General features: G+C 40.9%; 1 protein-coding gene across 1 annotated transcript in view; it reads right to left on the bottom strand.

Moving 5' to 3' along the window:
* Positions 1 to 7,633: 7,633 nt before the first annotated feature.
* LOC149838442 (glycerophosphodiester phosphodiesterase GDPDL1-like) overlaps positions 7,634 to 27,416 on the bottom strand; it is a 41,162-nt gene continuing 21,379 nt past the window's right edge. Inside the window, exons 8-9 of the mRNA XM_090006594.1 lie at positions 8,636 to 9,116; positions 7,634 to 8,195 (exon numbers count right to left, since the gene is read on the bottom strand). Coding sequence (XP_089862720.1) covers positions 7,903 to 8,195; positions 8,636 to 9,116 — 774 coding nt within the window. The 3' untranslated portion in view covers positions 7,634 to 7,902. The remainder of the gene's footprint in view (positions 8,196 to 8,635; positions 9,117 to 27,416) is intronic.

Genomic DNA, 27,416 nt, shown 5'->3' with positions numbered 1-27,416 from the left:
GAGTTAAGGATGGGATATGGTTCATGAGTTTTTCGAATTCAGATTCAACCCAAATGGATATGAGTTTATCCTTAAGGAAGGTATCAAACTTACCCCAAGAAGAGATTTATGAGAGAAACATGCTTAGGGAGGTTAGGATAGGGATAATGCCTGAGGCCTATCTCAGCATTCGGGGTACCAGACGATAAAGTAGTTTTGTCATCCCGTGACCAGATGACAACAGTTTGTTATCCCAAGACCATGCAATAAAATGGTGTTGTCATCTCGATACTAGACCGCAAAATGTTTCGATGTCTAAGGACCTAACAATAAAATGGTTTGTTGAACTAAGACCGAACGACAAAGTGGTTTGTCGTCTCAAGATCAAACGATAAAATGGCTTTGTAGTCTAGAGATCTCACAAGTTTTAAGACAATTTTAGGTTTTCTCGATATTTGCAGAATTTCCTAAGATGCGTGAAATGACCTAAGATCTTAGAGATTTTTGCCTTAAAACTTACAAAACATTTTCCAAAAATTATTAGCACTCATATATCATCAAACATTGGGTGTCTACAGATACCCGTCTTTGTCATTAATCTAATGTGATTCGATTTATGACAAATAAATAAACACCCACAAATCTTTCCAAATGAGATCAAAACAACAAATTGGATCTTGCTGAATAATATCAGGTCAATCTAAAAACATATGGGTTGTCAAGATCGTTTGGGTCTCGTCGAATAAGGTCAGTTCACTTTGAAAACTAGAATTGGTTGTTAAGACTGTTTGAGTCTCAACGAATGAGGCCATGCCAGTTTTGAAAACCAAATTTGGGTTATCGAGACTGTTTGGGTTTCGCTGAACAAGGACATGTCAGTTTTAAAAACCAACTGAATTGTCAAGACCGTTTATGTCTTGCAGAATAAGTTTGGACGAGTTTGAAAATGAAAATTGGGTTGCCGAGACTGTTTGGATCCCGAGCTAGTTTAAAAATGGAAACTGGGTTGCTAAGATCGTTTGGGTCTCGCCGAGCGAGGTCAAGCTTGTTTTGAAAATATGAACTTGATTGTTGAGACTGTTTGAATCTCGTCGAACGAGGTCAAACTAGTTTAAAAATAGGAACTAGGTTGCCAAGTTTGCTTGGGTCTCGGCGAATGAGGTCAATCCAATTTTAAAAACAAGAGTTGGGTTGTTAAGACTGTTTGGGTTTCATTGAACATGGTCAAGCCAGTTTAAAAATAAAAACTGGGTTACCAAGATCGCTTGGGTCTCGACGAACGAGGTCAGGTCAATTTTAAAAATAGAAACTGGGTTGTCGAGACTGTTTAGGTCTCGCCAAACAAGGTCAGAACAATTTTGAAGACAGAAACTGGGTTGTCAAGACTGTTTGGGTGTTGCCAAACGAGGTTGGTCTAGATTTAAAAACCAACCGAGGATTGATGTTGAGTTTTCTCATGAAGAGTTGCAGTCAACTTTTAGGGTTGTGTAGGATGCACCATTTCATGAACAATGCATGTATCGGATTATTACATTCATATGCACCAATACACAACCATCTATATGCTTACATATAGCTTACTCATAAGCCACAATACAATTTGGTTTACTCTTTCAAACCATATCATGCATTCAAATAGGCATTACCCATTTGACGCCAAATAATGATCATAAGCCACATATCAGGGCAACATGATTCACATGAGCATACATACAATATCATACATCATAAAGCGCATCAATCCCAAGGTTCAAATCTAAAACCAAACCATGTCTCACTGGCCACTTTCAGAACCAAAACACTGAAATCACAAAAGTTTTAACTTAGAACTGCAATGACTTAATTTTATCAGTCGATATGTCACGGTCAAACCATAGTGAATAAAAATTTAACAATATATGCTCAGATGTGTTACTTAAATATAGCCACAAACCTTGCCTCAATCGAAGTTTCGAGTAGCGAGAAATCAATAATTTATTGAAACCAATTTTTTGTTTATCGAACAGGCCTCTTCGATTCAGTCCCTCTGAAGTATTGTCATTCCCGCAACTTTTCATAAAGAGCAAAATTCTATAAAAATTAGGTATATGAACATGTCTCAAATAATCTCCCTCAAAGATTAAGTCTAAACCTTCTGACTTATAAATTAAAATTTATGCACTGCAGCCTGCCTAAGTTTTAGGATAGGCTGTGCTACAAAAAAAAACAGATTTTGGAGCCATCTTTCATGATTTTTAACTCATAGATTATAATGAATGTATGTATCAAATTTTTCTTAAAAGTCCTTTGATATGTAAACTAACACATATAAAAAATTTAGCTATAATCATATAATAGATTAAGATAAATAAAATTTATAAAATAGTACGGTCGTATACAAAATTGTGTTCTAACTTTCGGAGGTTGTAATTTCTCATCCACGGTGCTAATTTTTTTTCTAGAACATCCTCTATGTGTCTGAAATGTCCATCCAAAATTTAGAAAATTTGGCCAAATCGTTTGAGTTAACTATAAAGTTCTTGAAAAGTATTCAGGCTCATAAAAATTGAACAACGTGCTTTTTAAATAAAACTCAAACTATTTTCGTGATTTTCATAAGAATATACGACATTCATGCATCAAAGGATTTTTTATAAATCATGACTATATCATACACATGTATATCAACATCTAAACATGTTGTAATCACATAAATAACATTTAAACCAAAATCCAACATTTCCAAGCAAGAAAAATATGTTTTTCTCAAAAGCAAATTCTGAAAAAGCTTTTTGGTTTATGAAAACCGTTGAGTATATTTTTAATACATCTAAACCATATTAAAACTTTGCATGGGCATATTTAACATGTTGTAAACATCAAATCAAATATAACATAAATTCAAGCATTAAATTATATAGTTCTTTCATAAAAAATGAACTAAATCATATCTATTATTAAAAATGAATAAATTAGTCAAAACTAGGGTTTAAAAATCAATATATACATTAAAATGAATCGTAGGAACATGATTTCATGCTTGATCAATCTATATTAAACCCTAAACATACTGAATAATGAGAAATCTCATACCTTTGATGTGTAAATGAATAAAAAATCGCAAACAAACTCACAAATGACAACAAATCGTAAAGAAAAATACTCAACACCAAACAAAATCAGAAAAAAACCCCCATAGATCTCCCTTTCTTCTCATGTAGATGTTGTCCAAGGTCAATTTACAAACCTTATACAGTTATTTTTGTAAAACAATAAAGAAAAAGTATGGTGGTTGGCTTCCATGGTTGATCACTGAAAAAGAAAAGGGCCTTACTTGGGGTTAGGGCTTCTTCTTCTTCCTTCTTAGGCTCATTCTCTTCTCCTCTCTCTCTCTCTCTCTCTCTCTTTTCTCTTTATTCTTCAAAAATTATGAGAAGGGGTTTTAAAAGGCTGATTATGACCTTACATGATACTGGTTGGGGTTTAGCTAGCCTAAGACTCTAGAAAAATTGCCCCCCTATGGTTTGGTTTCGTAGTCAAACTAGATTTCCTATTTACACCAAACCCCTCTCAAGTCCTAGGTCTCCTTTCATAGGGATGTCCTATAATGCCCCAAGATTTTAACCTGAAAAACATTAAAAATTTAAATTTTTTTCTTTTGAAATCATCAACGAAAACCTTTTTAACTTTAGGGTCAAAAGCTTGATCGAGTTACATATTGGTCAATCACAACAATACTGAATTTAAGGTGGATAATATTTTTTCAAAATGATTTCATTCCATAAAACGGTAATTACAAAGTCTGGAATAACATTATTGTTTTTTCAAAATATTTAATGATATGAATCTAGTATTCAATGCCAGGAAAGGAAGATGATTGGTCATTTGATGCCACCTTATCTTCCTGCAACCGCTCTAGCTTTTACCTAAAATGGTCTTTAGCAGGGAGTCAGAATAGCTCCTAGAAAGAACACAATAACTAAGCATAAAAACATAGAAATAGGCAGACATGAAACATGTTTTCCAATAAACATTGCGTATGCATTTTCACAATCAATCTTACTTATGTATGAATATTCCATCTGTGCATGACCTATCAGTGCAGACAAAGCATTCAACGTACCATGGGTGACTTACGATTCATTTTATTTATATTTTCATTCTTAGATGTTGCATGCTATGCTTTACTATATGTAAATTATAGTTTTATTTCTCTTTTATCTCTCTGCGGGTATGACACAAATATTTAGATTAGATGCTCAACACAAAGGTATATTCAACCAACTTGTATCATATTACCCTGGCCTTGCATATCTTTTCCTTTTTCTATTGGGATGATTCAACGAGAGAGAAACCCCAACACTTGTTACTTGATATATCAAATTTCTCTTTCAACTGAAACAATCTTACTACCACCCATGACATTGGTGGTCCCCTTATCTCCGTGGCTGACAATAAAAAATAGCTCTTCGTAGTTAAATAAAACCTCACAGAGCCTTATGTACCGTTTACTCTATTATTGTAAGCTATTGGAGAATTTGACATATGCATTCTTTATCATTTAATTAATTCTATTGACATACATGCTTTTAAAACATAATTAATCATTTATAGATTCAATAGCCTCTATTGGGCCTAAAACGGGTATTATTGAAGTTAACCTATCATAAAGTTATCGGCCACACATTTGGAGCACTAACATATCTTAGTTAAGTTGATCATACTCAAGGTCATGAGCCACCTGACTGGGCTCAATCATTTAGTTGACCTCACATAAGAAAAAATAATCACATATTACAAATTGATCCTCACACAATTTACTCATCATGCAATTCACATGCATTATATCATTCATCATTCAATGTGCTATTCATTAGGTATTATGCATGTCAAAATTAATAAAACTCTGATTTGTCAAGAACTCATTTTTTTCTTTATACGCAACCTTAAAACAAATATGATTACGCAACAATTTAGAAACATGCATAATCAGTAACCTGAACTACATACATACATGCATTCATAAAAAAATCTGAAAATACACTTGTATGTATATGTTCCTAAAATTTGAAATACACTGGTGTGAATATACTCGAAGAACTTGGATATATATATATTAAACATTCAAAATCCGCATACATATATTTGTTTACAACATGCATAATGCATGTGTAAATAAACATTTTATTCATAAAGAATGTAATATATTTATTTATATTTTTATAATTACGCAACTTGTTTAGTACACAAATTTCTTAGCATGAAAAGACTTGCATAAGCAACATAAGTCTATGCACGCATGATAAGTCACCGTAAACCTACCTCACAATCCATGCAGATTTACGAGAAGCTAAAAACTTCCAAAATGCTGGTAGAGATTTTCCCTCGAAAAATGTGTAACATGGATAGCACTATAGATCCAAGTGCGGGCGAGGACGTGAACATTTGCCTTGGGTTCTATGTTGTGAGTACGAAAGTGCAAGAGTGTGGTCTTGCACCGACAGGGTCCGATGATGGTGGTGAAAGAAACCTCATCGAAAGGCGGCAGAGCGGCACGATAGGGAAACAAATATGAGCTCTGGATGCCAATCGAGAAGGGATTCCAGCTCTGAACCTCCTCCGGCCACGACCCTCATATCCCCTCCCCTCCCTTTCAATAGGTTTATATTCAAAACCACCATTTTTTGCCGTAAAGAATACAATTTTGAATTTTCTCTCTAGAAAATTTTAAATACCTTCAAACTTTTCAGTCCAATTCATGAGCACACCAAAAGTTTGAACGATTGAAAATTCACACCAAAGCTTTTACTTGGTTAATCAAATTGCTCCAATCATGAATGGATGTTGAGTTGTTCAAGGTTTTAAAATTTTTATAATTTTACCCTTATACGTGACACAAAATTATTGTTCTTAAAAGTTTGACGGTAGAACCTACTGTTTAAAATAATACTTGAAATCATGACCTCTTCAACATAAAACAAAACGCTAACCTACCAAATACACAAATGTTGACAATTTAAATATATAACTATGTATTAATTCCAGCACACCAATCGACCCCGGATTTGTGTTTGGTATGCATAGAGTTTTCAAACATTGAATTGGTTGTGCTATTAGTGGGTTTAATCAGTGTTATATGTTACTAGGTTTTAGAACTATTAATGAGTCCAATTTTTGACCCATCAAAACATACCCAAACTTGATAAAAACAATAAATTATTGGGTTCAGGTTTTGCCAAGTCATAATCATGCATAGCTGACCTGAATGTGCTATCAATGTTTCATGTCATTATTGTTTGATTGGCTTGCTGAAATTTATACATGGTTAACAAGCTGTTGAAGCCCAACTAGATGTGGCCGCCCATGCAGGAGCGTCTCGATGCCCTGGACCACCAGCACTTTGTTGAAGCCCTCAACCTCTCCAGCGGCAATACCACCTTCTTTATCGTCGTTGATCACCTCGCCCGCACCGACCGGATGATGCATATCATCGCCTTCGGGTTGAAGATCGACTGTTGAGTGGCCCTCTCGATTGTTGTCTCGGCACTGTGTGACCATGGCTGCACCTGGCATGCTGAGTCCCTAGTGAAGAAGGCTGTGATCGACTCTTTCAGGAAAATGCCATCTGCAAGATGCTTGTCAAGGGGTGATGCGCGGCTGAGAAGCTCGCCGAGGCCCGGCACCTTGCCAGATTCGTTTCTCTCTCTCTGCTGAGCCAGGCTCGACTCGATATTTGGTACGAGCTTGAACACCAATGGTTCAGGCTTGGAATGAACTCGAGCCAAGCATGTACGCCAGTTTACCTGGAGCTTGAACATGCCAAGCTCTGCTCGTGTGCATCCCTACGTATGATGGCTACACACGCACGCACAGCTTTTAGTGTATTAGAATTTTGGGGCTTCGAGAGTGCTGTTATAGCTATTGTATTCTTCACAATTAGTTAATAGATTTTTAGCTTTTTCTTGGCTTGTGGACATAGACCAGAAGGCTGAACTATGTAAATCTCTTGTTTTATCTCCTTTTGCTCTTCTATTTATCCAGATCTTTGCTACTTCTTGCTTGTGGGTTTATGTTACAATTGTTTGTAGGCACAACCAATTTAACTCTATATGGTCATCATGGTTCGTTTACTGTGGATCAGTGCTTGGATCACTGTTTCGACATGTGAGCATGAATTTTAGACGACGCAAGAATAGACGGCCATAAATGCACCAAAATTTCTCAAAAAAAACTTCCATATGCGAGAATAATTTTTCAACGATGCAAAAATAGACGGCCATAAATAAACCAAAATTTCTTGAAGAAAGTATTTCTTATGAAAAAAGACATGATCCCGAACAGATCCACCACGCTGAACTCATCTACGAAGTCCGATTGAGTCACAACTTGATAAATCATTTATAAAGATGAAAAAAAACACGTCTTATTGAACCTGCAACGTGTAATGTTCTTACCGTACATGACAGATGAGTGAGCATCTCGCGTGGTCTTTGTTGGACGTACGTGCGTCTGTCCCGAAAAACCAAACCTTGTGTGCCAAAAGGATGCTAAAAGCTGTCAGAAAAAGAGGGTTTTTTTTTTGTTTTTATTTTTTTTTTCTGCAAAATAACATATAAGCTAAGGGAGATAAAGAGTGCGGTTAGCACAGGGTGGGAAGAAAAAAAACCAGGAGAAATGAGAAAAAGAAAAAACCAAAAGAAATGCATAGGGTACATAATCTGAAAGGAGAAGATTACAAGTTCAATGACATTTTACAGGAGCCCCCCTCACAAAGAGAGAGAAACGGCAATACCAACGGAGGAAACATGAAACAGAAAAGAATCAGAAAAAACTGCAAAAGACATGATAGTATCTGACAAGCCGAGAGAGAGAGAGAGAGGAGGAGGAGGATCACGGTAAGCCAGAACCTTCACCAAGCCCAAAAATGTGTAGCCCGTCATGCATTCAAGAATGCAGCAGGAGGCTGAACAGCAGCATGAGAAGATATAAGGGAATGCTATATGAGATCTGTGAAGCACCATTCCGACTCGGAGACGATGGGGGAGACGCTGATCCGGCAGGAGTGACTGGTGGTTTCGGCGAGACAGGGGGTAAGGCCGGCTCTGTTACATCTGAACCTGTAAGAGGTGGGCTTGGTGCTGGTGCTGGTGGCACCTGAGCTAGGATAGACAGCAGGCCACCAGGTGCGGGAATCTGCATGTAAGCTGGCTTGGTTTTCAGGTCGTAACATGCATTTTCTACAAAAAAAAAAACACCACTGTCAATTATGTGAAAGTGTCAATAAGTTTAAGGGTGCATGTAATTACCTCGGATCTCAGATCCTACGATTTCCAACAGAATTTAAAATCTAGTGCTTGATGAGGTTTGTTGAGAGAGAGAGAGATGGATATGAGTTTCATATATGAGATAAATGTATCTCTGGATTAACACTCTCCCTTCAAGCCAAAGATTCATGAGTCTGAGGTTACTTTTGAATCTCAGATTCATGGGTATGAGATCCTCATTTGCAATACACATGAAATTTGATATAGGCTCCATACAGATTCAATACATGGTTCATAGATCTGTGGCATTTAAACCATCATAGGTAGTTGGGGCATATGGAAGACGCCACAAATGCTTTTCACAAGCATTTGATAAGAGCAAAAGGGTAACAGTAAAATGAAAGAAGACTTACTCAAGAATGTTTTTACAGTGGCTGGAAAACCAGTGATAAGGCCATTAAACCCCGCACCAATATATGAATTAGCTTGCATGTTGGGATCTGAGAAAAAATCTGCATAGATAGAGGTGAATTCGTTTCTCAAGTCATATATGTAAGCAGATAAGTTTGCAGAACGGATCTTATTAACAACGTCGGTAGATCCTGCAGTAACTGGGTTAAATGCTGTGAACACAGATCCCCTCTGAATGGAAACAACACTTGCAAACTTTTTTATGTCCTGGATAGCAGAATCAAGGATGCTGCCAATGATCTTATCGATCTTATACACAAGCGTGTAGTTGGTTTGCTGCTGCAACTTAATCAGCACAGCGCTGTCGATGGACTGGATCATTACTTGCTGTTTGGTTTGGTTGTCGTAGCCAGCATCATGCAAAGCTTGAACTACAGCATCAGTTATGCCAAGACTCCTGTTTTGTGCAAGGAAGGCAGCATTCTGTAAAATATGTACAACCATTAGAATGTCTGCTGCGTTTGAATGCTTAAGAAAAGTGCCAGTGACAGATTTATCACATAGCAGCTCATTAAGGAGAAAAGAAAAATAAACACAAAAGTAATTAAAAATTAGGAAGTTGAGACTGTTGCACCATTACAGCTATGTGGATAGTACGCAATCTAACAACATGCAAAGCCCATCAGAGGTCTCACATTTCTAACTAGATATAACATATGAAAATAGTGCCTCGAAAAGAGAATTTATTTGACAAAACCTGATCATCTTGTATTTTCCAAGGGAAAAACGAGGTTGCTCCTGCAACAGAATCAAACCCGACATGGCTAAAAAATCAAGGGTTCTCTTCCCATGCAAATACATGAGTTCGAAAAATGAACAACGACATTCAGCATAATGAAAGAAAATTCTGTTATCATCTGATCTGCTTTGTGATAGCAAAAGACTAGTCAAATAAGAAAGCATACAAGAAAATCTCTATCAATTAACATGCAGAGTAAATTACAAAAAGCTGTCCAACTCATCAGCATCCACAAAGAACCACCAAACCTTTCTATTGCTACATTCATCGGCCTGTTTTTCCTTAATGCATTTCAATACCCACCTAATGCAAAAAGTAATTTTTCCTTTACTAATAATATAACGCGTCACACCGGTGCCCGGGTGTGGTGTCAAATAGGAAAGGGTTCCCTCACTTTGTTGAACGGGTGGGGGTAAAGAAGTTAGTCCAAGACCATAAAATTAGGTTAGCCACTTGGAACATAGGGTGGTAAGTTGGTAGAATTAGTAGATGTTATGTGTAGGAGAAAATTTGATATTTTATGTCTACAAGAGACCTAATGGGTAGGTAAGAAAGCAAAAGTGATAGAATCTTGGGAATATAAGATTTGGTATACATGAATAAATAGGAAAAGAAATGGAGTAAGGAATGTTATGAGTCGTGAGTTTATAGATAATGTAGTTGAGGTCCATAGGAAGGGTGATAGGATTTTACTTATTAAATTAGTATTAGGTACGGATATTATTAATATTATTAGTGTTTATGCACCTCAAGTAGGTTTAGATGATTCCATTAAGCGTCAATTTTGGGAAGATTTAGATGGAGTAGTACAAGGGATATCTTATGGATAAAAGCTTTTCATCGGCGGTGACTTTAATGGACATGTAGGCATTAGTAGGGATGGATTTGAGAGTATCCATGGAGGCTATGGTATAGGAGAAAGAAACGAAAGTGAAGAAAGGATTTTAGATTTTGGTTTGTCCTATGATATGATCTTAGCAAACACTTTCTATAGGAAGAGGGAGTCTCACCTAGTAACATTTAAAAGTGGGGTTAATACGAGTCAGATAAATTTTTTCCTACTTAAAAAGAGATATAGGGGTTGTTGCATCGATTGTAAGGTTATACCGGGAGAAAGTGTAGCTACACAACATAGAGTCTTAATTTTAGATCTTAGAATTAGACAATGCCGCAAAAGGGATAGACATAGTATAGATCCTAGAATTAAGTGGTGGGCACTGAAAGGAGCTAAACAAGGTATGTTTGTAGAGCATGTAGTTAAGAAAGTTGATTGGTGTCTCGAAGAGGATTCAGAATCAATGTGGAATAAGATAGTGGGTGGCATGAGAAATGTGGCTAAGGAGGTATTGGGTGAGTCTAAAGGCGGTGCACTGCTAGGTAAGAATACATCATGGTGGAACGAGGATGTCAAATTAGCTATTAAGGTTAAAAAAGAGTGTTATAGAAATTTAAGTAAGAGTCGTAATAATGAGAATTTGGAGAAGTATATGATAGCAAAGAAGGCAGCTAAAAAAAGCAGTTCGAAACGAGAGGGATAAGGTATATAAGGAGGTTTACGACAAGTTGGATACCAAAGAGGGCGAGAAGGATATTTATAGGCTTGCAAAGATGAGAGATAGAAAATCAAGGGATCTGGGTATGGTTAGATGTATCAAAGATAAAACGCAAAGGGTTTTAGTCAAAGATGAGGAGATTAAGGAGAGATGGAAAGATTATTTTGATAAGCTATTTAATGGAAGTCATGCTCAGGATTTTGGAGACTTCTCCATTCCTTTTCATGAGATGAATCGTGACTTCATGCGCAAGATTCAAAAGAAAGAAATTGCAGAGGCTTTGAAGAAAATGAAATCAAGAAGGCCAGTTGGCCCAGATGGTATACCTATCAAAGCTTGGAAGAGAAAGGTTCAAAATGCTTGACAAATCTTTTTAACAAGATTTGGCGGACAAATAAGATGCCTAATGAGTGGAAGAAGAGTACTTTGGTGCCTCTATATAAGAATAAGGGTGATATACAAGATTGCACAAACTATCGTGGTATAAAACTCATGAGTCATACTATGAAACTTTGGGAAAGGGTGATTGAGTCTAGGTTGAAGAAGGTTGTCATGATATCAAAAAATCAATTTGGTTTTATGCCTGGAAGATCAGTTATGGAAGCTATATATCTTATTAGACAACTTATTAAGAGAAATAGAGAGAGGAAAAAAGATTTGCATATGGTTTTTATTGATTTGGAGAAGGCATACGATAGAGTACCTAGGGACGTTCTCTGGTGGACAATGATGAAGAAAGGTGTTTCTCTCAAGTACATTAGTATAATTAAAGATATTGATGCAGCCCACGTCAGAAGAGGAGTGAACACAGAGGCCCACCGTGAATCGGTGTGACTGAACTTCTTTATTAACCTCAATAAGTTTCAATAAACAATGGGAAAAACAACTAACAGTAAAGAATTTAATGAAAACAAGGATGCAAGTAATAAGGAATAAGCAAAATGCAGAAAGAGAATGACGGCTGAAGCTTCCAAAACTGTCTGCCCACGCAACCCTAGGAGTGGGCCTTTTAAAGGCTATTTATTGGACCCGGGTCGCGGGTCCAGGTTTGGATCCGAACCGCGATCCGGGTCAACTTCCATCTGTTTGCTGGTTCTGTGACGTGCGAACTCCACCACGCTTGGAGTAGGTGCGCAGGGGTACCTCCCTGTGTCGCGGCTCCGTACCTGCAAGGGGGTCATACACGTGAAGCCCCTCATCTGTCCTTTGTGGCGGATCGGGTGGCACGATGGGCCCAATCGGGTCCTGTCTTGCATCATTCTCCCCTGGTTGGGAAGAAGTCGGCTCTGACGACTTGTTGTTGCCACAGTAAGCATATAGATCAGCCACGTTGAAAATAGGAGAAATATGCCAATCATCGGGCAGCTCAAGGAGGTAGGCATTCGAACCCAATCGTTGAAGGATCCTAAAAGGGCCATACTTCTTAGGACTTAATTTGCTATAGGTGCCTACAGGAAAACGCTCTAGACGCAGATACACCCAGACGAGTTGACCGACCTGGAAGTGGATATCACGACGACCCTGATCTACGAAAGCTTTGTAGGCCTCGTAGCTTTCAACAAGTTTGACACGGACTTGTCGGTGAATGTCACGCATATACTCGACGGCATCAAAGGCATCCGGAGCTGGAGCTGAGAGATCTGACACAGGGGCTAGGTCGATGACATGGGTGGGTGACCGACCATACACTACTTGGAACAGAGATTTACCAGTAGAACGGTTAATGGAGTTGTTATATGCGAACTCGACTTGGGGCAATACGAGGTCCCAAGTTTTGACATTTTCCCCCACTAGATTCCGTAACAAATTTCCTAAGGTGCGGTTCACAACTTCGGTTTGGCCATCACTCTGGGGGTGATACGCACTACTGAACTGAATCTTAGTCTTCAACAGGGCCCATAACGATTTCCAAGAGTGACTCATAAAACGCGTGTCACGATCAGAAGTGATTGTGTGAGGTAGACCATGGAATCGGGCAACATCCTTGAAATAATATGAGGCGACTAAAGAGGCATCGGTGGTTCCCTTACACGGGACAAAGATAGCCATTTTGGAGAACCGGTCAACAACTACTAAAATTGAATCAAAACGACGTGGTGTGCGGGGAAGGCCCACGATAAAATCCATGGATACGTGCTCCCACGGCCGTTCAGGAATGGGTAACGGAGTATACAGACCACTATTCTGACGATGACCCTTGGACACTTAACACACATGACACCCTTGGATGAACTTGACAGCATCTTTGCGCATTTTGGGCCAAAAGTATCGTTCATCTAAAAGAGCGAACGTCTTATCATGCCCGAAATGCCCTGCTAACCCTCCTTCATGTAATTCAGAAATCAACTGAAGCCTAAGGAAGAAATTGGGCACACATAATTTGTTCCCACGGAAGAGGTAACCATTATGAATACAGAAACGGGGGTCGAGGGTGCGATCTGAAGAGATACACCATTCCCAGACTTGGTGAAAATCAGGATCCGTGGGGTATAATTCCTTGCATTGCTCGAAGCCAATGACCTGCACTGACATAGTCATCAGAAGGCTGTTTTTCCTACTAAGAGCGTCAGCCACCTTGTTCAGGGTACCAGATTGATGGCGAAGCGAAAAGGTGTACTCTTGCAAGAAGCTGACCCGCTTGGCATGACGAGCACTCAACTTCTTTTGACTATTCAGATACTTCAAGGCCTCATGGTCCGTGTACAAGACAAATTCCTTATAAATGAGATAATGTCTCCAATAACGAAGGGCTTGCACCACGGCATAAAACTCAACATCGTAAGTGGAGTATTGGCACCTGGCCTGAGTCAGCTTCTCACTAAAGAAGGCAACGGGTCTACGGTTCTGACTCAAGACAGCGCCAATCCCCACTTTGGAGGCATCACACTCAACCTCAAAGACTGCATTAAAATCAAGAAGAGCTAAGACAGGAGCACTGGTCATTTTTTCTTTGATGATCGTAAAGGCTTTTCCAGTCGCGGGCGTCCAATGAAAACTAGTACCTTTTAGGCACTCCCTGATGGGGGCCATGAGAGTACTAAAATTTCTCACGAAACGTCGGTAAAAAATGGCTAACCCGTGGAAGCTACGGATCTCTCCTATAGTCTTTGGGGTACGCCAATCGACAATCGCGAGGACTTTTGAGGGGTCGGCCTTGACGCCATAAGATGACACAATAAAACCTAAGAACACGACACTGGACGTCATAAACTCACACTTTTTTGCATTGGCGTACAATTTTTCCTTCCTCAAAATACCTAAGACTTGACGCAGGTGACTCAAATGATCGGACAACGACGAACTATAAATCAGAATATCGTCAAAGTAAACAACAAACTTCCCAATACACGGACGCAAGACTTGGGTCATCATGTTCATGAAGGTACTTGGGGCATTAGATAACCCAAACAGCATGACTAACCACTCGTACAATCCATCACGTGTCTTGAATGCCGTTTTCTACTCATCCCCTTCTCGTATACGAATCTGGTGATACCCGCTTTTTAAATCTATTTTAGAGAAAATGGAGGCACCAAATAACATATCAAACATATCATCCAAACGAGGAATGGGAAAACGGTATTTGACTGTGATGCGATTGATCGCGCGGCTATCGACACACATGCGCATGGACCCATCTTTCTTAGGAGTGAGTAAGGCGAGTACTGCACAAGGGCTAACACTCTCGCGAATGAAACCCTTTTGCAGTAATTCATGAACCTGTCTTAATAACTCAGTGTGCTCGGAGGGGTTCATGTGATATGCAGGAAGGTTGGGTAGGCTCGACCCTGGCACAAAGTCAATGACATGTTGAACTACCCTTGTCGAAGGTAATCCATCAGGTAGGTCATCCGGCATGATGTCGCGGAACTCCTCTAGAAGAGGGGCAACGTCCGCAGGAATGGACATTGACGAACTCATCACGGGCTTTGCCACCAGGGCATAACAATAGCCATCTTCCTGACAATGATTCAAGAAAAGCCGGTACGAGAGGCCTGCTAGTCGGGGGACTCGCTCAGGTTTGTCCACGGTGGGAAAGTCGGTCTCCTTGATAGGTAGAAGGACTATCTTATGGCCATTAAAGATAAAGGAGTATGTGTTCTTGCGGCCATCGTGAGTTGTTTGGCGATCAAACTGCCAGAGGCGACCCAACAGAATGTGACACGCGTGCATAGGGGCTACATCACACCACACCTCATCATGGTAGTGTTCCCCCATGGAAAACCAGACTAGGCATCGCTGAGTGATGGGAACCTCATTTCCTTTCTTGAACCAGGCCATCTTATAGGGTTGGGACAACTTCTCGGTGTTGAGTTTTAAGGTAGAAACCACACTCTCGGACACCATGTTCTCACAAGCTCCGGTGTCAATGATGACATCACAAGCGTGACCCTCACAGTTGCACCGGGTCCTGAAAATGTTATTCCTTAACCATTTCGATGGGGCCGATTCTCGGGGTGTGGTCAACACATGACGGATGAACAACAAACTTTCGACGTTACCGTCGAACTCTATAACTCCCCTCTCATCCTCGTCTTCAACTAATGACTTGTCATCACTATCACTCTCACTTGCGGATGCTAGACTCTACAATTCCTTCAACAAGATGGGTGTTCCTGCTCACGGTGGGACACTTGGACGCGACATGCCCTAACTCTTGACATCTAAAACAATGAAGGGTCAACTCACTAGGTTTGGCTTTGGACCGGGTGTCGAAAGCTGGGCTTGACTGATCCGGTTTGCTAAGGTCTGCTCTAGGCATTGAATCACTAGGGGAGCTTGCTCCCCTGGTTGGGAAACCCGACTTAGGTCGACTGGTGGGTTCACTACGGGACGTCCTATATTCTTGCCTCCGCTTCAGCTTGTCCTCGATGTTCATGGCGTAACTGCTGGCCTGATCTAATGTCTCAACTGTGACACAACTAAAATCATCAGAGATAGCAGGACGGAGACCCGAAATGTACCTCGTGACCTGCTGACGAGTTGTTTCCTCGATCTGCACACGCAGGGAAAGACAATGGAACTCTGCGGTGTACTCTGCTATAGTTCGGGAGCCTTGGCGCAGGGTCAGGTATTCCTTGTAGGCTCGCTCGGCGTGATCCGAAGGCACAAATTTTGACTGCATCAATCTCTGCATTTCCTCCCACGACTGTACGCGCTCTAATCTCTGTCGCTCCCTCGATCGTTGTAGCTCCACCCACCATGTCTGTGCTAGGCCTCTCAATCGCGTAGACGCTAGCGAGACACAACGATGTTCAGCGACGGTGTGATAGTCGAAGAAGAACTGCACTGCATAAGACCAGTCGAAGAACTGCTCCGCATCGAATCGCCCCGCAAATTCCGGAAGATCCAGTTTCACCCCGTAAGTGGAGGAGTGCTCTGGTGCTCTCTGCTGTCGCGGCTCCACCATTCCTGCAGGATGCTCGTTCCAGAAGATGTCGTCATCCCATACTGTTTCATTGTTAGTAGTGCGGTACTGCTCGCCGGGATGTTGGTGCTGTCGAACTCTCCCGATGAGGGGTCGGCGATCAGGGCGCACCGGTTCCTGCTGACATTGCCTCGGTCTGGCTTGCCCGTGAGTGGGCACCATCTGCGGCGGGTATTGGGGTACTGGGATGATGGGAAGTCCAAGGTAGGGTGGAGGGTTCGGATGGGGTTTGGGTTCCTGGCGGGTAGGGTTGGCATAATATGGTTGTGGGTTAGGAATATGGTGTTGGGTCGGGTGCTATAGTGGGTTCTGGGTCAGGATTGGGTGGACAGGTGGGTTTGGTTTTAGGTACAGGGTCTGGTGGTTATCTTGATGGGTTGAGTCGCCCCATGGGATATGGATCAGGCCCGCTCCTACACTACTCGTCGGACCCAGATATGGATGGGTTGGATCGAGGTTCGAATTGTGGGGATAAGAGGCTTGGTTTGAACTCGATCCCCGATCCATAATATTATGGGTCTGGTTTTGACCCGGCTCAAATCCAAACTGGAGCTCCGTCCGGGTCCGATATGGGTCTGGGTCGGTAGTGGGTCCATCATGGGGATAAAATTTAACGAGTTGGATCTGGTTCGGGACAGCCTGCGAACCGGACCCAACGGGGTAAGCTGGATGAAGGGGTTCTGGGTCCAAACCCACTCCCTGAGACCCAACGGACGGTCCCAGCGACGCGGGCCCGGGCCTGGGCCCTGTAGTCATGAGGGCTGGACCGGACCCTCCTGGGTTCAATAAGATCAGCAGGGCCCCCCCTGCTCCAGTGCGCGGGTACGCGGTCGCTAGGCCTCCGTGCGCTAAGTCAGGGGGGTAGCAGGTTGTCTCCCTGGGTCGGGTCGACAGAACAGGGCCCGATGAGATACCCAGAGAAACGCTGGGGCCCTGTCGTCCCGTCCCGGCCTGTAGTGCCCCCAGTTGCCACGAGCTGGGGCCTACCGATAGGCCCAACGTAATATCGGGGTCCCGATGATTCAGGTCGGCCTGCGACGTGGTCGCAGGGTGTTGGTACCCCAGAACCGGGCCTTCAAAAGGACCCAGTGGGACGTTGATTCCCTGCAGGGTCGAATTAGCCTGCGATGCAGCCACATTGGCTAACTGCCTTGAGTTCGGTACCCCCACAGAGGGAACGTCGCCCATCGAAACGCTCCAAGGTAGCTGGAAAGTACCTGGATTGGGAGTGTGCATCGGTGCCGTCGAGAGCGAAGGGATACGACTATGCTGAAGTTGGTTCGGCGGACAAATTGAAAAAAGGTCAGGGTTCACGCCTGTCGCCGCGCCATCCACCAGATCTGCGCCTGCAACTATGGGTTGTGTCCTGGATGATTCAAGGGTCACCAGTCGTTCATCGAAGCCATCCATTCTTTTTGATAGACCGGCAATGTCCTTGCTCATCTGCAACATGTTTTCTTGGATTTTTGTGAGCACATCCATCACACGCAGCATCGGATCTTCACTGCAAGCCTCCTCACGTTCCTCTCCTCGTACCGGATCGGTCCCTGCTTCAAGAGCCATATCGCTGATGAAGGTGGGCGTTGGCTCTGATACCACTTTGATGCAGCCCACGTCAGAGGAGGAGTGAACACAGAGGCCCACCGTGAATCGGTGTGGCTGAACTTCTTTATTAACCTCAATAAGTTTCAATAAACAATGGGAAAAACAACTAACAGTAAAGAATTTAATGAAAACAAGGATGCAAGTAAAGAGGAATAAGCAAAATGCAGAAAGAGAATGATGGCTGAAGCTTTCCAAACTGTCTGCCCACGCAACCCTAGGAGTGGGACTTTTAAAGGCTATTTATTGGACCCGGGTCGCGGGTCCAGGTTTGGATCTGAACCGTGATCCGGGTCAACTTCCATCTGTTTGTTGGTTCTGCGACGTGCGAACTCCACCACGCCTGGAGTAGGTGCGCAGGGGTACCTCCCTGCGTCGCGGCTCCGTACCTGCAAGGGGGTCATACACGTGAAGCCCCTCATCTGTCCTTTGTGGCGGATCGGGTGACATGATGGGCCCAATCGGGTCCTGTCCTGCATCAGATATGTATGAAGGAGTAGTAACCAATGTCCGCACTTGTGGAGGGGTGACAACCAATTTTCCTATAACGGTTGGGTTACATCAAAGATCTGCTTTAAGCCCTTTCTTATTTGCTATAGTGACGGATGGGCTTACGAGATCAATTCAAGAAAATGTGTCGTGGTGTATTTGCTGATGATATTGTTTTGATTGATGAGTCTAGAGTTGGGGTTAATGCTAAGTTAGAATTATGGAGACAGACATTGGAAGCAAGAGGTTTTAAGTTGAGTAAGAGTAAGACAAAATACATGGAATGTCGGTTTAGTAAGCAACGAAGTAGTGATGGGAGTGTAGTGAAGCTTGGTGAGCAAGAAATACCGGTGGATGATTGTTTCAAATATTTGGGATCTATCATTCAAAAGTATGGAGAAATTGATGGAGATGTAAATCATAAGATAAAGGTTGGGTGGATGAAATGGAAAAGTGCAACTGGAGTGTTGTGCGATCGTAGAATGCCATTGCGGTTGAAGGGAAAGTTTTATAGGACGACTATTAGGCCCGCTTTACTATATGGTACGGAATGTTGGGCTGCCAAGAGACATCATATTCAAAAAATGAGTGTAGCTGAGATGTGTATGCTTGGATGTGTGGAAATACAATAAAAGATAAGATTCAGAACGAGGATATACGTAAGAAGGTAGGCGTTGCACCCATTGAAAATAAGATGAGAGAGAATCGTTTACGGTGGTTTGAACATATTCGGCGAAGACCTAATGATGCTCCAATTAGAAGGACGAAGAAATGGGAAAATATATTAGTTAAAAGAGGTCGGGGTAGGCCTAGGAAGACATGGATGGAGATGATAGGAAAGGATATGAATGCTTTGAACCTCACCGAGGACATGGCATTGGATAGAAATGATAGGAGGAGAAGGATTCATGTGGAAGACCCAAAATGATTTTCTTTTTTGGTTCATATCGCCGACCCCAATTGTTTTGGGATGAAGGCATAGTTGTTGTTGTTGTGTAATAATATAACTGTCATTTGCAGTTAGAAAAAAAATCAATTAAAATATAACTATCACCGTTTGTTTTAAATATGTTGAGGTTTATTAATCACACGGGTGGTTTCTTTGTAATTTACTCTGACAAGAAGTATCAAGCAACTCCAGTAACGTGAAAGATGGGTGCGCTATATCTATATTATATCAATTATCTGGTAAAGAGCCGTGGTTAGCATTAGAGGATCGGCAAGGTCAATCCTGTATCTTCAAATGCTTGCAAGCCCAGAACTTAGCTTGTAGAACATGGACATGCACACATCCATAATACATAGTTCAAATTAAGCAAAAAGCACATAGAGCATGATTTTTTAATGGACTTAGCAGATCCACATGACAATGAGGTCCTGTCATAAAAAAAATGACAAAGTGGTTCTAAAAAATGCATATATATACCATTCTCAACAAGGTTTTTCTCAGTTTGTCAAAAAGTTGTTTTTCTCAAAAAAATCTTAGGAAAATTGGAAGCTTTAACATCTAAAAAATATTAAGAAATAATTAGTTTTCTTGCAAAAATATAAAGAAACATCTAGAAAAGTTTCTAAAATAATAAAAGAAACGAAAAATAGAAATCAAATACTTAAAATATGTAAAAAATGTGTTTTTTGAAAATCTCAGAAAAATATCATGATAATATTGGTGATATCAGTGACATGATATATATATATAATCGTTTATATGTAAAATCTAGCAGAGATTTGATGACGCAAGTTGTTTTGACTCAATCTGATGTTGTACAAGTGTTCAACATGCTCGATTTAGTGGGGATCAGCCCTTGGATAATGTTTTCAACACAAAATCATGTGTTTTGAGTTGGAATTTTTTTGTGCATTTAGGTCCATTGATTTTTCCATTGCTGAAAAATCCTGCTCCAGTATTGAATCCAGCAATCCAAATGACGATCTTTACTAAACGGAGCACATAGATTGCATTCATGAGATAAGATTTACTAAAAGAAGGAAATAATCTGGATTTGATAAGTCATTTGTATATACATGTAATTGCAGCATATATATATAAGCTTTAACTCAACTCATTTAAATTAAACCTAGAAGTGTTCAATCAGCCAAAATTACCACAATGACCTTAAAGCAGTGGGATATTCAAGATTTGTTGTTGCCTTTGAGGCAAAAACATCACTTCAGTTTTCTTGAGCTAAAATTATAAAACTATACTTTGTTTTAGATTTTCTTTAACAAGAAAATTTTCAAAGCAGGCAACACCTTAATAATGTTGTTTGACCTAGTCGAATGCTTCCAACTTTAAACTAGAAGTATTTGAACATGTGTGTGTGTGTGCGCGCATACACACAGCAAGAACAATCCTGGATCTTCAAATGCCTGGACATGACGTCTTGAACATGGACATAATACGCCAAAGGTTTTGTAAGTGTGTGTGCATGGAGCTCGGTGTGGGATCATACAGAAAACATAAAAAAGTTACTTGGTATTAACAAATAAAAAAATGAAATATCACTAATAATTTAAAATGATATTAGTATGACCTTCCAATGGTAATTTTTGAAAAAATATACATTAAGGGTGATCCTTGTGAGAAAGCAAGGAGGGAGGAGAGAGACGCTCTGAAGGCTGTAGAGAAAACCCAATACGGGTCTGCGGTTTTGCTTCTCAATAAGTATGTTGTTGTACAATGATTAGGGTACGAAAATACCCATTACATGTTATACAAATATGACAACATGCCATTAATGAGCATGCATTAATAAACAAGATGAATTGGGTCTTGAGATCTAGACCCAGTCGTGAATGACGTTTTTTCACTCACCCTCAAGTTGTACATGGTTTTGAACCATGAACAACTTGCCTTTTAACATCCAAAATTTGTCCTTGATAAGTCCTTTTGTAAACAAGTCAGCAACTTGATCAACAGTCCGAACGTATTCTGGTTCAATTTCCTTTTCTTCGACCTTCTGTCTTACAAAATGTTGATCAATTTCAATATGTTTGGCACGACTGTGATAGATGGGATTGAATGACATATTGATAGCACTTTGATTGTCACACAAGAGAACGCTTTTGAAAATCAGTTCTCCTACTTCCGTCAACAGATGTCTGATCCATGTTACTTCAGTTGTAGCTGCTGCCATTGATCTATATTTCGCTTCTGTGCTAGACCTGGCTATGGCCTTGTAATAACTACGAAAAATAGGGGGATTTGGGGTCTAGGATCCCTTCACTGGATCCAAATGGAGTACGCAATAGGGTACAAACTATATGGGTTGGGTCGAATCCCCGTGGACCCAAATGGATCCATTTAAGGATTTGCCCAAGTGGTGTTATTTCGAACCCACATCATGGAGGATCCAATGGGTTGAGTGGGTTAATAATTTGTTATAGATCCGGATCCACAGTAAAATGGATCCGGCACTATAGGTTATCGAGTTCGGACCCGGACCCGTTTTGAGTTTTATTAAAACTTGAGTTTCAGAATCGTGCTTAGGGCACGATTCTTACTCAAGAAGTGGAAATGGCAAATCGGGGGAAGGGAGGCGTTACAGGAGGTAACCGACTCTCCCGGTCCATCGGAGATGGGGGATCGCCATGATAAAAGGGGGAAACGTAGAGGAGGTTGTGCCCTCGCGTTTCTCTCCTCTCAAATTCCTTCTCTCTTTGCTCGCCTCTCATCCCTCTTCTCTTGACGATTTCAGAGTCGGCAACAAGAAGCATAGTGTCGGGGGGGGAGGGTACCTGAGCTCGATCGTCAACCTCATCCGTTGCCGGAAAAGAAAAGGTAGGATTCTGCTCTGATGTTGTAGGGTATCGATTGATTTGAGGTGAGGTCGGGTCGGCAAGGGACACCTGATGGTTGTCTATATTTCAGGGTTTATTTTTACCCTGCTTGTCGGAAAAAACATCCCGAGGGCTGGAGATTTCTGGCAAGGGTCGCGATGGTCATGAGGAAAAAGGGGTTGGGATTCTGAGCGGATGATTTCTAAAACGATCCAACTCGGAGTCTGGCTGGCCAAGCCCTAAATCTTCAAATCTGAACGGTTAGGGGTAATTTCTTTTCCTGATTTGATTCATTCTCTGGAACACATTGATTTTCTTGATCGTATATGTTTTAATCAGATGGGTTTTCGGATTTGTTTCCTTCTCTTAAGCGTAATGGTTTCTTGATCATATATGATGTTGGTCACCTTGATTATTCTTCGTTAGATTGATTTCTTTTAACCTATTGCGTTGGATTCTACATAATATGTGAAGCAGGGTGTCTTGAATCTGTCGGTTGATGATTTCCTTTCAATAAGGACAACCTAACATAGATTTCTTTAACTTCTTGAATAAACCTGGGTTCTTGATGCCTGCGGTGGATTCCAGATTAACTAAAGTCTGTATATGCCGTATCAGATTCCATTTTGTTTTATAAGCCCAGAATTTCGTGGGTTGTTGTAGATTGTGATTTTTCTTTTGAAAAAAATGTATTATGAAAGAGAAATATTAGTAAACATACTTTCATTGAGGGACTATATCTTGCTTGAACAGTCTTACGTATCTTATACTGGGTGATCCATACAGTATATCTCACATTATAAAGACCACGTTAAAACTGTATATCATTTCACACTACATGAAAGGTTATATTTAAGAGTAGTGGTTTCTGTTCATGTTTGATTTCCATTAGCGTTGTCAATGGTATATTGCCTCTCTGTGCATGAATTGTCTTGTTTCTTTTAAACCATATCGATGCATTTTTTTGACTAACTGCAATCTATATTGGACGATTGTTTGCTAAAAATGATTTAACACAAATTTCAGGATAGCTGATTTGTTTTTTTTTTTAAAAGATCATCTAGTTGGGACAATTTGGTTAGAACAATATGTGAGAGTATGTGATACTTTTATTAACAGAGCAGTTGAGTTATTGACAAAGGAAAGTTTGAGACTCAATGTTTGAGTGTGTGTGTATTACTAAGAATAAGGTTTAATGTTATGGCAGTGATTAGAAGTTGTGTAAATGTTCTAAACTTCGGGAAAATAACTTGTTGAGATTAAGAGGTTTTATGGTTAAGTTTTCCTAAACTAGAGGCTATTTGAATTTTTATTCTAATGAGGGACTTACGTGTAATTTCACTTCTTTGGCCTCTCTCTCTATTTAACATAGAGAGGAGCCCTAATCAAAAAATAAATTCTATTGTTTCCTACAGCCGTCTCTCTCTCTCTCTCTCTCTCTCTCTCTCTCTCTCTCTCTCTCTCTGCCTCGATTTCTGCATTTGCTTTCAGATCGTCAACATGGTATCAAAGCGGTAGATCCCGGGAGCGTGATCGACCTACTCAAAAAAAAAAATTTATTCAAATAAAACTGAAAAAGGTGGAAACAGGTGTGTCGCTCCTTTTTCTCTGATGATAGATCTTTGACACGATGAGTGTGTGTCATTAAGATCTGAATATGAAAAGTTTTTGTTTGTTGCTGAAAAAAAAACAACTGACAGTTTCTGGATGTCGTGATTCTATGCTTCTGCGTGCGCCTGTCATCGTGGGTCGTGAATATGGTTGCCAAGTTCCCTGCTGAGTCCTGAAATTATTTTTTTTTAATAACATGCTGTCATTGGTTGTGAATCTGGGTGCCGAGTTCTTCTTGGATCTTATTTGGCTGTTCACTTTCAGAACATGAATATCAGCAGGCGTGATTCTTGCTGGTTCGTGATTTTTTTTTGGTCGTAGCATTAGTGCTGTGAAAACATAATGTTAATAACGATTTCTGTTCGTGGAAGCAGCAGGCATGAGCAGCAGGCTGTGTCGTGATATGTTTTTTTTTGGCAGTAGCAGGAGTGCTGTGAGAACAGATGTTAATCTGCTTATATCACCATTTCTTTAATGTTCTGGTTGTCGGAAGAAAAAAAAACTGTAGGGATTCTTATATAAGTCGTGGTCCTGCATATTCCTTCAGATCAGATATTCTCTATCGAAGTTAGATTTCTCAAAATCATATCATATTCAGATCTGATATTCCTTCTATTGTAGTTGAAGTTGTCTGCTGCCAGATCTGGAAACTCTTTGAAGACCCAACCAGGAGATAGCGTGAAGGTTGAAGTCGCATGAAGGTGGAGAGAAAAATCTAATGATCGTGGAACCAGATCAGGTGGAGATCTGGATTGCTGAAAGTTTTTCTTTTTTTAGACGTTGATCTGGAATTAGGTTTGACGTCAAGTCTGGAAGAAAGTTGTGTTGAAGCTTCAAGGTATTTTGGTGAAGGCCATCAGCTGTCGTTGATCTGCGGAGTGTGGAGCAGGTCTTTAGTGCTATCTCTGTTGGTGGTGTGATATGCTGCCTATAGCAGTTCATTGTTAAGGTGGATGTGATATATTGGGTCTGAATAGTCGTCATATTACAGTCGATGGTCATGAATCTCAGGGTTTATCTGTGAAATTAAAACTAGATACAGCCAGTTGTATAGCTGGTTGTGAATCAGATTTGAATTTTCAGCAAACTGGGTGCGCGTGTGGTTGTACCTTTTTTTTAATCAAGCCCATCATTTTATCTTATGGCTCAAGGGGCTAAACCAGGTGAAAATTATTCCAATGACTCTGTAACTCTTAGCAGGGCTGAATATGATGAGCTCCTTGCCTTATGTTCATCCGCTTCGAAGCCTCCTGGTGCAGAGGTTGCAGGCTCGGCAAGAGATGGCCTTCTTGGCCAAGGTGGTAGGTGGGTCATTGATTCTGGAGCCTCTGGTCACTTGTGCAGAAACTCGAGCAACTTTGTGAGTTTAAAACCTGTGACAGGTCAAAAAGGGGTACGTCTTGCTGATGGTAGCTCTTCCCCAATTGTAGGGCAAGGAAACATGTCTATTACCCTTACTCTTCAATTGTCGCATGTTCTTCATGCTCCTTCGTTTCCACAGAATTTATTATCTGTCAGTCGATTGACAAAAGAGTGGAATTGTAGAGTGATTTTTGATCCTATGGGATGCACCTTTCAAGACTTGCTGACGGGGAGAAGGATTGGTGGTGGCTATGAGGAAGGTGGTTTGTATTACCTACACCAACCAGAGGTTTCGGCCAACTCTGTTGTTACATCATCCTCAAGTCCTCTTTTGTGGCATCATCGTTTGGGTCACCTTCCAGTGACAAAACTTCGAAGTGTCATTCCTCATATACCTCCCTTAGTTTCTCTTCAGTGTGAAACATGTCAATTGGGAAAACATTGCCGAAGCTCTTTTCCCTCTAGTCAAAGTCCATCGAGTCAAAGATTGTTTGACCTCCTTCATGTCGATGTATGGGGTCCGACTAGGATTCCTAGTAGGTCTTAGTGTCGTTATTATTTGGTCATTGTTGATGACTTCTCAAGGTTATCGTGGGTGTTCTTGTTAAAAGATCGGTCTCAAGGCCCTGTCATTCTTAAATCTTTGATTGTTGAAATAAAAACTCAATTTGACGTGTGTGTTAGAATTGTTCGCACTGATAATGCTCTTGAGTTCAAATCCAAAGACTTGCTTCAATTCTATTCTGAGAAAGGGATTCAACCTCAATTTACATGTCCTCATACATCCCAACAAAATGGTGTGGCTGAGAGAAAACATAGACAAATTCTAAATGTCGCTCGATGCCTAATGATTCAATCCAATATGCCTGCGTCATACTGGGGAGATGCAATTTTGATTGCTGGTTTTCTTATAAACCGCATGCCTTCAAGTTCTGTAGAAGAACAGATCCCAATCCAAATTCTCCGTCCTGAGGCTCCTCTTTTTCCTATCCCCCCTAAAGTTTTTGGATGTGTGTGCTTTGTGCATAAGCTGGGTCCTGAACGAGATAAACTTGCTTCACAGTCTATTAAATGTGTTTTCCTTGGGTATCCTAAGAATCAAAAAGGATATCGTTGTTATGATCCTATATCCCATAAAGAGTATGTCAGTGCGGATGTTTCCTTCTTTGAGTCTACCCCATATTTCACGAGTACTACTCCAAGGTTACAAGAGAGTCAGGGTGATGTCTTTCCTCTGCCAATTTCTCCTTTTCCTTTAGAGTCGTTCACTCCACAGCCTGTGGCTCCATCCTCTGGGGAGTCTCGATATAGAAACCCTCCTATAGTATATACTCACAGGTTACCACCTACCTCCATGCCCCCATTATCTCCTTCTCCTGAGGTAAGTATCTTTGAGCATACTGAAGCTTCTGCTCTTGATGAGGATCTTCCTATTGCTTTGCGAAAAGGGAAAAGACAGTGCACCCTTCATCCCATTTCTCAGTTTGTTTCTGAAGTTAATCTTGGGGCATCTATGAAGAATTTTATCTCGGCTTTGTCTACCTCCTCTGTTCTGCTTCATCACAGTCAGGCTCTCTTCGACCCCAAATGGATGCAGGCTATGCAGGATGAGATGGATGCCCTATGCTCTAGGGGCACTTGGGACTTGGTTGATCCTCCAACTGATGCAGATATTGTTGGCTGCAAATGGGTATATACCATTAAATATAACTCGGATGGGTCAATTGAACAGTACAAAGCCCGGTTGGTTGCAAAAGGCTATACTCAGACTTTTGGTGTTGACTTTTTTGAAACTTTTTCCCCAGTCGCTCGTCTTGGCACTATTCGTCTCGTTCTCTCTGTTGCAGTGCACTATGGATGGCCCTTGTCTCAGTTGGATGTCAAGAATGCCTCTTTGTATGGAGATTTACATGAAACAGTCTATATGCAACAACCCCCAGGCTTTGAGGTTCAGGGGGAGTGTCAGAAAGTGTGCAAGCTGAATAAGGCTATTTATGGCTTGAAGCAGAGTCCTCGGGCATGGTTTCAAAAATTATTTGAGGTAATGTCGAATTTTGGATTTGTCAGGTCAGCCTCAGACCACTCCTTGTTTATCAAGAAAACTAATTCTAAAATTGTGATTATGGTGGTATATGTCGATGACATCATATTAACAGGAA

This window comes from Nuphar pumila, chromosome 5 (assembly GCF_984573655.1).
Source record: "Nuphar pumila chromosome 5, dmNupPumi1.hap1.1, whole genome shotgun sequence".
NCBI lineage: Eukaryota > Viridiplantae > Streptophyta > Magnoliopsida > Nymphaeales > Nymphaeaceae > Nuphar > Nuphar pumila.
Note: the sequence above shows the minus strand (reverse complement) of the source record. Positions and strands in the feature narration are given on the sequence as shown.